Source organism: Oncorhynchus tshawytscha, linkage group LG19, assembly GCF_018296145.1.
Source record: "Oncorhynchus tshawytscha isolate Ot180627B linkage group LG19, Otsh_v2.0, whole genome shotgun sequence".
NCBI lineage: Eukaryota > Metazoa > Chordata > Actinopteri > Salmoniformes > Salmonidae > Oncorhynchus > Oncorhynchus tshawytscha.
In genome coordinates, this window is record NC_056447.1 from 25,002,248 (window position 1) to 25,017,233 (window position 14,986).

Here is a 14,986-nt window from a genome sequence, read left to right on the forward strand (position 1 = left end):
AATCAGAAATCTCAAATTTGGACTCATCAGACCAAAGGACAGATTTCCACTGGTTTAATGTCCATTGCTCGTGTTTCTTGCCCAAGCAAGTCTCTTCTTATTATTGGTGTTCTTTAGTTGTGGTTTCTTTGCAGCAATTCAACAATGAAGGCCTGATTCACGCAGTCTCCTCTGAACAGTTGATGTTGAGATGTGTCTGTTACTTGAACTCTGTGAAGCATTTATTTGGGCTGCAATTTCTGAGGCTCTAATGAACTTATGAACATATCCTCTGCAACAGAGATAACTCTGGGTCATCCTTTCCTGTAGCTGTCCACATGAGAGCCAGTTTCATCATAGCGCTGGATGGTTTTTGCGACTGCACTTGTAGAAACTTTCAAAGTTCTTGAAATGTTCCGTATTGACTGACTTTCATGTCTTAAAGTAATTATGGACTGTCATTTCTCTTTGCTTATTTGAGCTGTTCTTGCCATAATATGGACTTGGTCTTTTACCAAATAGGGCTATCTTCTGTATACCACCCCTACCTTGACACAGCACAACTGATTGGCTCAAACGCATTAAGAAGGAAAGAAATTCCACAAATTAACTTTTAAGAAGGCACACCTGTTAATTGAAATGCATTCCAGGTAACTACCTCATAAAAGTGGTTGAGAGAATGCCAAGAGTGTGCAAAGCTGTCATCGAGGCAAAGGGTGGCTACTTTGAAGAATCTCAAATCTCAAATATATTTTTGGTTAATACATAATTCCATTATTCATACAGTGTAGAAAATAGTACAAATAAAGAAAAACCCTTGAATTTTATTTTACCTTTATTTAACCGTGTAGGCTAGTTGAGAACAAGTTCTCATTTGCAACTGTGACCTGGCCAAGATAAAGCAAAGCACTGTGACACAGACAACAACACAGAGTTATACATGGAGTAAACAATAAACAAGCCAATAACACAAACAAGTCAATGACACAGTAGAGAACAGAAAGTCTATATACATTGTGTGCAAAAGGCATGAGGAGGTAGGCAATAAATAGGCCATAGGAGCGAATAATTACAATTTAGCAGATTACCACTGGAGTGATAAATGAGCAGATGATGATGTGCAAGTAGAGATACTGGTGTGCAAAAGAGCAGTAAAGTAAATCAAATAAAAACAGTATGGGGATGAGGTAGGTAGATTGGGTGGGCTATTTACAGATGGACTATGTAGAGCTGCAGTGATCGGTTAGCAGCTCAGATAGTTGATGTTTAAAGTTGGTGAGGGAAATTTAAGTCTCCAACTTCAGCGATTTTTGCAATTCGTTCCAGTCACTGGCAGCAGAGAACTGGAAGGAAAGGCGGCCAAATGTGTTGGCTTTGGGGATGATCAGTGAGATATACCTGCTGGAACGTGTGCTACGGGTGGGTGTTGTTATCGTGACCAGTGAACTGAGATAAGGCGGAGCTTTACCTAGCATAGACTTATAGATGATCTGGAGCCAGTGGGTCTGGCGACGAATATGTAGCGAGGGCCAGCCGACTAGAGCATACAGGTTGCAGTGGTGGGTGGTATAAGGTGATTTGGTAACAAAACGGATGGCACTGTGATAGACTGCATCCAGTTTGCTGAGTAGAGTGTTGGAAGCTATTTTGTAGATTACATCGCCGAAGTCGAGGATCGGTAGGATAGTCAGTTTTACTAGGGTAAGTTTGGCGGCGTGAGTGAAGGAGGCTTTGTTGCAAATAGAAAGCCAATTCTAGATTTAATTTTGGATTGGAGATGTTTAATATGAGTAGAGATACTGGTGTGCAAAAGAGCAGTAAAGTAAATAAAATAAAAACAGTATAGGGGTGAGGTAGGTAGATTGGGTGATTTGCAAATCAATTTATAACATTTTTACCATGCGTTTTTCTGGATTTTTAAAAATGTAATGTAATGTAATGTAAAATAAACCTACCATTAAAATTATAGACTGATAATTTCTTTGTCAGTGGGCAAACGTACAAAATCAGCAGGGGATCAAATACTTTTTTCCCTCACTGTAGGCCTTCTTTATTCAAATAAAAAATCAAATTTATTCCATTTTCCACGTGGTCTATATTAAAGGGAACTTCATTTAATGTCATAGTATTTTCAAATGCAATATTGGTGCACAATTTCAACTTAAAATATCAAAGAGACACATAAGGTCATCTCCAGTTCTGTTTACCAACTCATGTGTTTACACACTTCAGAGTCTTGTGACTGAATGATGCAATACTTGTTCTGAGCACACATAGAACTGGCTAGACCGGAGACTAGCAACTTGTTGAGCACAGTAACTATTCATAGGACCATCAAATAATTTCCTTCCACAAGCCTTCCACAAGCTTCCCACAATAAGTTGGGTGAATTTTGGCCTATTCCTCCTGACAGAGCTGGTGTAACTGAGTCAGGTTTGTAGGCCTCCTTGCTCGCACACGGTTTTTCAGTTCTGCCCACAAATTTTCTATAGGATTGAGGTCAGGGCTTTGTGATGGCCACTCCAATACCTTGACTTTGTTGTCCTTAAGCCATTATGCCACAACTTTGGAAGTATGCTTGGGGTCATTGTCCATTTAGAAGACCCATTTGCGTCCAAGCTTTAATTTCCTGACTGATGTCTTGAGATGTTGCTTCAATATATCCACATAATTGTCTTTCCTCATGATGCCATCTATTTTGTGAAGCCCCCAGTCCCTCCTGCAGCAAAGCTCCCCCACAACAGGATGCTGTCACCCCTGTGCTTCACGGTTGGGATGGTGTTCTTCGGCTTGCAAGCATCCCCCTTTTCCTTCCAAACATAACAATGGTCATTATGGCCAAACAGTTCTATTTCATCAGACCAGAGGACATTTTTCCAAAAAGTACGATATTTGTCCCCATGTGCAATTGCAAACCATAGTCTGGCTTTTTTATGGCGTGTTGGTAGCAGTGGCTTCTTCCTTGCTGAGTGGCTTTTCAGGTTATGTCGATATTGGACTCGTTTTACTGTGGATATAGATACTTTTGTACCCGTTTCCTCCAGCATCTTCACAAGGTCTTTTGCTGTTGTTCTGGGATTGATTTGCACTTTTCGCACCAAAGTAAGTTCATCTCTAGGAGACAGAACGCATCTCCTTCCTGAGCGGTATGATGGCTGCGTGGTCCGATGGTGTTTATTCTTGCGTACTATTGTTTGTACAGATGAACGTGGGACTGTCAGGTGTTTGGAAATTGCTCCCAAGGATGAACCAGACTTGTGGAGGTCTACAATCTTTTTTTTGAGGTCCTGGCTGATTTCTTTTGATTTTCCCACAATGTCAAGCAAAGAGGCACTGAGTTTGAAGGTAGGCCTTGAAATACATCCACAGGTACATCTCCAATTGACTCAAATTATGTCAATTGGCCTATCAGAAGCTTCTAAAGCCATGACATAATTTCTGGAATTTTCCAAGCTGTTTAAAGGCACAGTTAACTTAGTGTATGTTAACTTCAGACCCACTGGAATTGTGACACAGTGAATTTTAAAGTGAGTTAATCTGTCTGTAAACAATTGTTGGAAAAATGACTTGTGTCATGCACAAAGTAGATGTCTTAACCGACTTGCCAAAACTATAGTTTGTTAACAAGAAATTTGTGGAGTGGTTGAAAATCGAGTTTTAATGACTCCAACCTAAGTGTATGTAAACTTCCGACTTCAACTGTACAATACCAGTCAAAAGTGTGCGCTATAGACAGTTTTAAAGTCAGTAATAAATGAGTGTTATTGGTAAGAGTGATTCTTAAAAAGGCAGAAGACCAAGTACAACGATTGTTACAAATTTATTACGAAACATGTTAAATTCAACATTTCATATTTAAGTTTCCCCTTAACAAAACAAGCCATACAAGCTAAACCATAAAACAGAGAGAAAGAAACCTAAATTATTCAGTAAAATGTTAAAAGATAGGCCATTAAACACAGAAATACACAGTTCTTCATTGCGTAACCTGAACAAAACAAAGGTCAACCTGTATCAATAACTTAAAACAAATAATAAAATAAACAATTTATAAAAAATAACTAGGACAGTCTCTGGTGTTATTGCCAGCATTAATGCCAGCATTAAAGTGACGGGAGAAGCTCAGACAGGGGTACCAGCTAGCTGGGGCTCTGGGGAGTAGACCTACACATGAAGGGAGAGACGAGAGGAGGGCCTGTTCTCCAGGGATTGTAATCAGTTATGTTGGAAATCTAGGCTGGGACACCATCACTAGGTAGGGTATATCAACTCCAGTGTTTTGGACATTCCTGACCTCATGCACACAGATCACACTATTTACAGATGTAGGATCTTAATTTGATCGCCCTGTTGCAGGATAACTTTCCTGCAATGCACAACATTTAAAACGTGTTGTGTATTTGAGATGTATTTCCACTTTGACATTTCAGATTTTCCCGTAAGAAACATTTATCAACCCCTACAAAAATGTCCATTCATTAAAATCCACATAGTAATTCACATTTCCTGTTGCTGCAGGATTATTTTCCTGCTGTAGCAAACTGGTTCAAATGATGATCCTACATCTGTAACAAACATTTAAATGAAATAAAGATTCACAAAATCGTGAAGTAAAAAATCCTCAAGATTTCTATTTGTTTTTGGTTGCAGCTGGAGGTAGGCCAGTTAGTTTCTGAGTGTCCAACATGTTTTGTACACTGCCACTTTAATCAGGTAATCTATACACTGGAGTAGATATCAAACAAACCACTTGAAATAGAGCTCCCAGAATATTGTGAAATACTGTACACATTGTTTAAACATCACAAAGGTCTATGGAAGATAACGTAAACATGTTTGTTCCTGTTACCCACATTGGTATGCTACCTTGAGATGACTGACTGTGTAAATCTTTGATACACTAAAGCAACAAGCTAAGGCCTTACACCTTGTTTTTATGAGATGTAAATGCAAAAGAACGGCATCATTAGTGGGATGTGAAACATTATGCAAATATGTGTTATAGAAGTATTTGGGATAAAAACATAAGAACCTAACTGAAGGAAATACAATCCCATGCAGTATGAAATTAGAACTTGCTTCGATAGTAAAGTGTGACAACCCACTGCCTCTCCCTCTGTCCACCTAAACCCCATTATTTCTGACCTGCACAACAACATCTTACAACTTGCTGTCTAACGTTTGTCCCTTTACAAAACATAGGCTTCTTCCTCCACCTTTCCTCTTTCTTCAAATGAAAGCAAATTAACTTTGAATAAAATACTGAGCTGATGCATTAGAAATTAATGGAAGAAAACCACAGGTTCATCACTGCTGCTAGACTTGACCTCTCTCCTTTAATTTCATATGCAGTTTATTGAGCCCCAGACTGACTCTTGGTCTATTTCATCCCAATATTTCATGACTGGTTGAAACAGTGCTGGATTGCAATCAGTGGTTTATATAAACCCTGGATTGCTGATTCTATGTATTGGCCATTGAGAGCCTTTGAAGCCACCGGTCAACCATATTGGCACTACCCAGTAGGAGCAGTCCTCCATAGATGTGTTAAAGGAGTCAATGGAATGCAGACGTTCCATATGCCAGATTGGCTCACAGTCAACAAATCTGATCTAACAAAGTGAGTATTCATCAAATCCGTCATTATATACGTATTGTAGGAGGTACACAATGTGGTTTCTTAAGTCCGATTTGGATATATTTGTCTGTAGAAGTTGACCCTTTTCAGGTTTAGAAGATGTGACTGCTATATGCTAACTCCTGTTCGTATAAGCTGGTGAGCATAGCTAGCATACAGAAATATAGCTAGCATACAGACTATAGCTAGCATACAGAACTATAGCTAGCATACAGAAATATAGCTAGCATACAGAACTATAGCTAGCATACAGAACTATAGTTGGCATACAGAACTATAGCTAGCATACAGAAATATAGCTAGCATACAGAACTATAGCTAGCATACAGAAATATAGCTAGCATACAGAACTATAGCTAGCATACAGAACTATAGCTAGCATACATAAATATAGCTAGCATACAGAACTATAGCTAGCATACAGAACTATAGCTAGCATACAGAACTATAGCTAGCATACAGAACTATAGCTAGCATACAGAAATATAGCTAGCATACAGAAATCGTTGGTGGTAGTCAAATTCGTTTTTAACTGTAATGCAATTTATTGGTAAAGATGACATGAACATGTGTTGGGGTTGACATCCATAAAAGCGTTATACTGCGATTTTCACCTCAACATAGTGTGAAATACGCATATAAACAATAGCCTAAATTTAGGCTCTTTCCCCCATGGCCCTTTCCCCCACACGTTTCCATGGCAATTCCAATTCCAATTCCATTGTTTTGGTCATGTTCGATTGACCTCTTTACCGCATCTATAGGAATGAATGATTCTACAGTATTTGGAGAAAAAAAATGTATGGTCAAAATTACATGTATTTGAGTATTTTTGTTGTTGTAGTGGGGACAGTAACATTAGTACTCTCTAAAAAAAAGTTTTTAGAGATTATTCATTTTAAAAAAACGTTTAACTCGCATATAATTTAAAAGTATGCGTTAATGTGTCTGTAATAGAATAAATGTGTCAAAAACAAATGTTGCCATTAATAAATGAATTTCTATACCTTCCTAAATCTTTTACAAGGAGAAGGAGTACCAAGATGGCTGCATGGTGGCTTCAATACAGCGCCCCATGTTAGCCATTCAGGGTTTACACACATCATTTATTGCAATAGAGAGTCTTCAATCTCTAAAGATGTTGCTCTCTCTAATCCCCAGTACAGACAAATTCATATGAATGAACTGTTAAAACTTTATTCCTGTAAGGAGGAAGAAACACTGACAACAGCACAATAGTTTATGAAACTCAAAGATATTCAGATTACCTGAAACATACCAAACAAAACTGGAAGGTACGTTAGTGAGATAATGTTGCTGTGTCCTTGCATAAATTTCAGGGAGATAGATCCCAGAGCTGGATCAAAATGTGCGACAAACCTCTGGAATGAAGCCGCAATGGATCAAAAAAAGAGAACGTTACTGCTTAGACGTTACAAACTCTGATCTGGATGAAACGTGAAATAAAGAGAATAATAAAAAAAACAATGCAGAGGAGAAAGCCTCTTTGCCTCGACTTCCAAAGAGCGAGCTCAGAGACACTGACCTCATTGTGCGCTATGTGCTGCTAGAGTCATGTTCAAAGACTGTTAAAATATGCTGCTAACATGGAGGAGACAGGAAGACAGAAAGCGCTGAGGTTGATAGACCTTCCTCATCCGGCAAATCAACAGTCTCTTTGAAAAAGTAACTTTTCTTGAACACAACTTTACATATTCTACTGATATCCCTTACGATAGCATAAAGACATACAAATACAGTATTTATATATAGAGAAAAGAAATAAAAAAGTAAACATCATGACTTTCACACAAAACATGAATAAAATAATAAAACATACAATTTCATTAAAATAGTGCTATAATATGATAAATTATAGCTGTTAAGCAATCTTTTATAGTCCTTTATAAATACAAAATAAATAGGTGATTGATTGGTAACTATTTGTACTTGAAGGTGCTATCTGGAACATAAAAGGGTTATTTCGGCTGTCCCCATAGGAGAACCCTTTTTTGAACCCTTTCTGGAACTAGATAGAACCCTTTTGGTTCCAGGTAGAACCCTTCCCACAGAGGGTTCTACATGAAATCAGAAATGGTTCTTCTACCTGGAACCAAAAAAGGCCTATTTCCAAACTATAGTTGCTACATTCAAAAGTATGTGGACACCCCTTCATATTAGTGGATGTGCAATCTTCATAGACAAACATTGGTAACAGAACGGCCCGTACTGAAGAGCTCAGTGACTTTCAACATGGAACTGTCATAGGATGCCAACTTCCCAACAAGTCAGTTCGTAAAATTTCTAAAGCTGCCCCAGTCAACTGCAAGTGCTGTTATTGTGAAGTGGAAACTTCTATGAGCGACAACGGCTCAGGCACGAAGTGGTAGGCCACACAAGCTCACAGAACGGGACCAGCGAGTGCTGAATCACACTTCACCATCTGGGAGTCCGAAGGACAAATCTGGGTTTGGTGGATGCCAGGAGAATGCTACCTTCCCGAATGAATAGTGCCAGGAATAATGGTCTGGGGCTGTTTTTCATGGGTCAGGCTAGGCCCCTTAGTTCCAGTAAAGGGATATCTTAACACTACAGCGAACAATGACATTCTAGACGATTCTGTGCTTCCAACTTTGTGGCAACAGTTTGTGGAAGGCCCTTATCTGTTTCAGCATGACAATGCCCTCGTGCACAAAGCGAGGTCCATATAGAAACGGTTTGTTGAGATCGGTGTGGAAGAACTTGACTGGCCTGCACAGAGCCCTGACCTCAACCCCATCGAACACCTTTGGGATGAATTAGAACGCCGACTGCGAGCCAGGCCTAATCGCCCAATATCAGTCCCCGCAGCAATGTTCCAACATCTAGTGGAAAGCCTTCCCAGAAGAGTGGAGATTGTTATAGCAGCAAAGGGGGGACCAACTCCATATTAATGCCCATGATGTTGGAATGAGATGTTTGATAAGCAGGTGTCCACATACTTTTTGTCATGTAGTGAAAATTAATGATACATACCCATTGATTCTTGAAGAATGTAATTTATAAATGCCTCATAAGCTTAGTTCAACTTTCTTGCCGCATCAGAACCCAAAATATAACCCACTGGGCACAGACGTCAATTCAAAGTCTATTCCACATTGGTTCAACATAATTTAATTTATTTATGTTGAAACAACATTGATTTAATCAGTGTGTGCCCAGTGGGAAGCTTGTTTTACTCCAATGTTTCGAAACAAAATAAATGTAAACAAAGACTATACAGCCTCAAAAACATGGTTAAAACTATAATTTTGATATTATGGATAGTCAGTCCATAGCTCTGTCTATGAATTTGAGAGGGGTTACATTTCTCCAGCCCCATCCCTCAGCTTTTTACCCAAACAGGGGCAGGGTGGACGCTTTGTTATTGCTTCAACTTCTGATTGTAATTATCAATAGATTAGAATTTAGCGTGAAATACATTTATGCTCAGTGCGCCTCAGGTTGCTACCTGATTTGAAACAAACTTTATGGGAAACAATAAGGAAGATGGAAGAAATTTGGAATTATTAGAAATGTAACAATTTAGGAAGAATATGTAATTATTTAAGAACAAATGTGTTCCATTTAATCACCCAGTAATTTCCTATTTATAAAGCATTGTAAAAGAAAGTGCTGCCGAAATAGCTTGCATAGAGGGACAAAAGAAAACATAGGTAGGCAGGTGCTCCATGCATACAGAAGGCAATGTGGGTACTAAACTGAATGTATCAGATAGTGCAAAACCCCCCCGAAGACAAGGAGGTTTGGGTCGATCCTCTTACACCACACTTAAAAATGGACACCCACCTCACCCAGTCCCTTCTTAAAATTAAATAGGGCCCCACCCCCACCCACCCCCAAATCCCTATCAATGTGGACTTTGGTCTCTCCAGTTAACAGCTTGGTGACAGGGTGTGAGACTGGCCTAGTACGATGGACAGGTCACCCTGACCCCACCCCCTGCGTCTCTCTGGCCTCTAGCGAATCTTGTGATCATCAGCGTTGTTGCCCATGTTGGTGCCAGGGCTGGGGTCCTGCTGTCGCCTGGGCTGTTGGCACAGGGAGAGAGAGATGGAGGGAGGGGGGGGGCAGATTTAATATAGCACACAATATCATGAGTGTGTGTGTGTGTAATGTGTTGAGAATGGCCTTAGATGGGGCAAAAGTGAGTGCAGTATATGTCATACAGTATATTCAGCAGAGGGCACCAGAGAGCTTCCAGCTGAGGCTAAAAATTGATTTTCTTTTTTGGGCCGAATAGCAGACAGTCATTAGTCGTCGGGGAAGTCTTCAACATAACATGCTTTAAAAATAAAAAATGACTCGTCTGCCTGTCACAGATACATATGTTTATGTGTCTGCGTCTACATCTCTCCCAACATAGATATCTGTGAAACAGAAGGACAGACAGGCAGACAGACAGGCAGACAGAGGGAGAAAGCAGACGCTGGTCTCTCAGCTGAAATGGCATGTAGTCGTCATCCAAATGACTCACCATAATAGCTCCTTCTAACCCTGGTTCAGTCTACTACTTTAATCCTAAATGAGACACTGATGCTCATCCATTTTTCCACTTCAGAATCATAAATGTAAATAGAGTGTCTTCAAAACAATTAATAGCCCTATAGTTAAATATAAATCATTTAAGAAGATTTTTATGAACTTAACATGATTTTATGAACTGGCCGATCAAAGTTTTACTCAGTAGTTGCAGAGTGATTTTGACAACAACAACACACATATGCATGGACACACACACAAACACACATACACACGAATGCTTCTGCCTTAGTTATCACTCATATTCACCCAGATTACAAACGGAAGGCGTCAGAGCTGTCCTTGAGTCAGTGAGCCAAATACACCAGTTACGGTTTGGTAATAGTTGAAGAAAAAACAATGTCTCAGGCCACACACCATGCAATGTGAACAGGACCAACCTCCAAGACAAGCAGAGTTAAGGAGTAATATAAAGAAACATCAGGAAGTATTCAACTTTTATATGTAATAATATACTGTGTGAAGTGCAGCAACTACTCTACAGACAAAATATGATTCTTTTGAGGAGAAGCGTTACAGTAAAGCCTCAGCCCTGAGTGGAGTGCTGTCGTAGTTACAGGGGGGGTGGGGGTGGCTGGAGAGGAGAGGACAAGCACAGTGATCGATCATTGAGCCAGCCGGCAGAGCGCTAGCCTGTACCACAAGTCAATAGAGCTGAGATTAGGCAGGGCAGACAGGGATCCTAATAAAAATCAATACTAATGCTATATTAATACTTTTACTGGCAGCACATCATTCATCCTCTAACTCCACCAGCAGAATGGGGCCTAATGAACACTGGACCATTTCTTCTGCATCCATCTTATCTTCATCAATCATCTAGATGGCCATCACTGTCCTGTCCTGAATCGCTCTCACATGCACATGCGCACGCATGCACACACACAGGAAAAACATCAAACCTGGACAATATTCATTATACATATTCATTATACAGTGATCAGAACAAGTACAGGCCACACAGCAGAGGAATTAACCTTATATGCTGTACTTAGACATACATTCTCAAGAGCTGACACTGACATCCCTGCTAGAGAAGAGCTGTGATTTCTGAACTAAATGACAGGTTTCTAAACCCTTAAGAGGCCTCCCAGCTACCACTGATGGCAGACTGTCATTGTGCTGTTGGCCTTGAGTTATAGTGGACTGAGTAGAAGTTCAGACCACAGAAATGCAAAGGCTGAATGTACTCAAGGGCCAGGCGCCCATATCACATAAAAACAGGGTCCTGATGTCCAAATGCAAATCTTTATCTAAAATAAAACCAACAATAGCATCTATCTCCTTCCCTGAGATGACAGCAGAGCAAGGGGATTCACTAATTAAAGAAATCGCTAAATGCTACAGTCCAATCAGAAAATTCTGGATCACAGCAGTTTATGAGACGACATACTGTAACTTGGATTTTTTTTAAAAACCATTTAAATGTAATGAAAATGATTAGGGGGTTTCATGTTTCCACCACAGTCAGTATTTGAGAATGAAACACATGGAAAGTCTTCCGTTAGAATACAGTATATGTCATACATTGACGACGTGCACACCTTCCACACACGGTTCTGTTTGAGACTATCTCCTCCAGGCTCAATGTCAGTAGAAAAAATAATTATATGTTATTTTTCTTTGACCAATACATAATATCTCCATAAAGAGCATTGCCTTATAGATTTTCAGAAGAAAAGAGACAATTATTCCTGAGGGAGCTGGAAGGTATGTTTCTGAGGTAAGAAATACTAGATGTGAACATGAAAGCCCTGCTTCAGATCTCCCTCCCTCCCTCTCCCTCATCATGTGCTGCCAAGCTGTGGCAGATATGTCCCAGCAGGCCTTGCAGCGTACTCCTCCGGCAGCACGGTGTGGGTGGGTGGTGTGTGTGTGGAGGTCTGTTCTCCATTAGGCACTGGGGGAAAGTGTGTGTGGGGGGTCTGTCTTCCAGTCTTCCAGCTTATACCCTGGTAGGATGTCCTGACCTGCACACGTCCCACTATCATAAAATGCATAAAAAAATCCATAAAGCATATTCATATGACTGACCCTGAGACAGTTTATGGGGTTGAGAGGGAAGGAACCCACATTATCACTAAGCATTCATTACACAGTGTGTTAACTCAACAGATACAGTTCATATGTAACTTTCTTTCTCTCTTTCTGTCATTCACTCATTCTCTCTCATGCAGGCACTAAAACAGACAGACTCAGATACTTCAAATTGTTCACATACATGCAAATGCTCTCGTGTTGATTCACAAACACACTCACACAGACACCACACACAGGGTTTAGTGCATGACAGAGGGACATTGAAAAGCAAAGAAGACAGACCCTGGTCCTTGAATGCCATCAGTCCCAGATTTTTGATGCCACAGGGTCCTAAAAAAACACAATTTGGTTTTCATCTTAGAGGGGTTGCATTAAGGGTCTGTGTGTTCTAATCATGAATAAACTCTTCATGCACTAAACCTACATACCATAAAAATGCTTCAAGATGAATTACACACACACACACACACACACACACACACAACCTCTCAGACAAACACACAATGAGTTCTTGATTGTGTTAATGGTAAATATAAAAAACTAAATGGGTTATTCACACAATAAGAATTCACATGGTAACAAACACACAGGGGACACAACCAATCATCATATTCCAACAATACTTCTTAGCGTTAACATTAAACATGTGACTAGGGGGGACATCACCACCCCATCCAGGCCTGTCAGTCAGTCCAGACCATCTCACCTCCAGGTCCTCTCGGTGCGAGCGGTCTCTGTCCTCAAAGTCCCGGGTCCTCCTACGCGACTCCTCAAAGGATGCTAGCGCCAGGGCATCCTCATGCTGAACGCACACAGAGTGGGAGAGACACACAGAGACACACAGTTTGTTTGGACTAGTGAGTGGGTGTTTTATTTGTATATGGATAGGGGTAGGGGCACAACCTGCTTAGTTGAGTTTAAGTTAAGTCATTCAAAAGTAGTTTGTCTAGAGGTGTATGTCAATGTGTGTATATACTGTAGCCAATTGTTCTATCTAGTTGTGTGTTTTGTGTTGGTGTGGTTGGAGACCAGGGGGTGTAATGTAATGGTATGATACAGTACCTGTGCTCTCTCCTCATCGAACTCCAGACAGCCCATCCCATCCAAGCGCTGCAGGTCTATGCAGCCCTTCCAGGTCACACACACTCCATTCAGGATCATAGGGGCCTTCAGGTACACCTGCAGACAGACCACACAGACACAACAATGCGCTGGCTCAAACATTGAGGAAAACATACACTTCCGAATGAATGCACAGACCTTGATACATTACTCAACCACAGTCATTGTGGCTCACTTTTAACCACTCAGATAAAAGTAGTAAGGTTTTCTCAAATACAGGGTCACACAGTTCATTATCAGATGTCTGTCCTCTCCCACTCCATCTAAGGCCCAGTGGAGAGGTTAGAGGGATGCGGATTGGAAGGCGAAATACATACACCAACATTTTCACTTTCTCTCTCTTCCCGTCTCACCTCAGGCCCAGCCAAGGCACAGAGTAGCACACGGAGAGGTTTGCTTCCTGCCATGTTGCTGTTTATTTATAAAGGCTGCTGTAGGATGGAGAAATAAAAAACCAAGGCTCTCCTATGACAGATCAGAACATCCTGACTTCATTTATAAAAATTAGTGCGTGCGTATACATGAATACATTAATGAAGTATGTGAATATCCATAATAGGAGGAAGAGAGAGAGATAGAGGGAGGGAGAGAGACGTAGAGAGGGAAACGGAGAGGGATGGAGAGAGGGGGAGAGAGAAAGTGACAGAGAAATAGGGAGAGAGAGAGGGATTTGGGAGAGGGGGTGTATATGTATAGGACTACTTACCAGAGAGTGGGAAAGAGTAACACAGTTTTTACCAACAAGGAATTTGGCAGGAGAAGTCCCAACCCCCTTCATTTTCAATGAGGGCATGCAGAGAAATGTGCAAGGGATTGTGGGAAGGTGAACGGCGAGATCCCTGCTAGTGGTAGAAAAAGTTGAGCTCTGCTCTACTTTATGCAAATTGCAAGCGGAGCGAAGCGTTGTCAAGACGAGGTGCCACTTCTGGTCAAAACCCACTGTGAGGGGGTTAAGTACATGACTGTCTGTTTGGCTTAGGGCCATAGAAATATCACATCCCTGAGACTCTGGAATTCAGTCCCAGACAAAAGCGTGCAGTCTGTGGGGTGATGTTTATTTCTGTAGCTGGGAGTATAGGGCAGGAGGAAGAGAGGGGAGGTGGCTTTGGCTATAAACACGTATAACCTCTTTCAGACATACTCACACACACGCAAACCTAATCACTCTGAAACACAAACACCAATCCTAGCCATAAACACGAACCACTTATTTATTTCACAGGATAGCCAAGTTAACAGTGTCAGGAGAGTCTAGCACCTAGAACCATAGCCTCTGTCCTCTCCGCTTCTATTCTTCCAACTCTTTGTCATCGCACCACTCCCACATCAATCCCAACTCTCCATCCAAACGATAATTCTTCCTTGCTGGCAACTTTCTCTCTTCCTTCATCACCATCTTCTCCATCTGTACTCCCTCCTCTCTCTATCAGGTCCACACCTCACACATCAGGCTCTTTACTGGGGTTCCTTTAGGGCTGGGCGATGTGGCAAAAATATTATATCATGGTAAGTTTCACATTTTTGATGGTATGATGGTATTTTATGTTTGTTTTTTTAATAATAAAAGTTCTACATTTTCTTTAAGAGTAGTGTGTAACCTTAGGGTGGCAAAACATATTCTAAGTG

At 40.8% G+C, this 14,986-nt stretch overlaps 1 protein-coding gene across 5 annotated transcripts in view; it reads right to left on the reverse strand.

The window, feature by feature from the left end:
• Nucleotides 1-8,875: 8,875 nt before the first annotated feature.
• Nucleotides 8,876-14,986, reverse strand: part of LOC112218528 (core-binding factor subunit beta) — a 36,118-nt gene continuing 30,007 nt past the window's right edge. Inside the window, exons 4-7 of one of the 5 annotated variants that reach the window (XM_024379390.2) lie at nt 13,301-13,417; nt 12,945-13,040; nt 12,521-12,568; nt 8,876-12,182 (exon numbers count right to left, since the gene is read on the reverse strand). In XM_024379390.2, coding sequence (XP_024235158.1) covers nt 12,539-12,568; nt 12,945-13,040; nt 13,301-13,417 — 243 coding nt within the window. In that variant the 3' untranslated portion in view covers nt 8,876-12,182; nt 12,521-12,538. Of the gene's footprint in view, nt 12,183-12,520; nt 12,569-12,940; nt 13,041-13,300; nt 13,418-14,986 lie in introns of all 5 variants that reach the window. The other 4 variants (XM_024379389.2, XM_024379388.2, XM_024379391.2 and 1 more) reach the window with 4 other exon arrangements.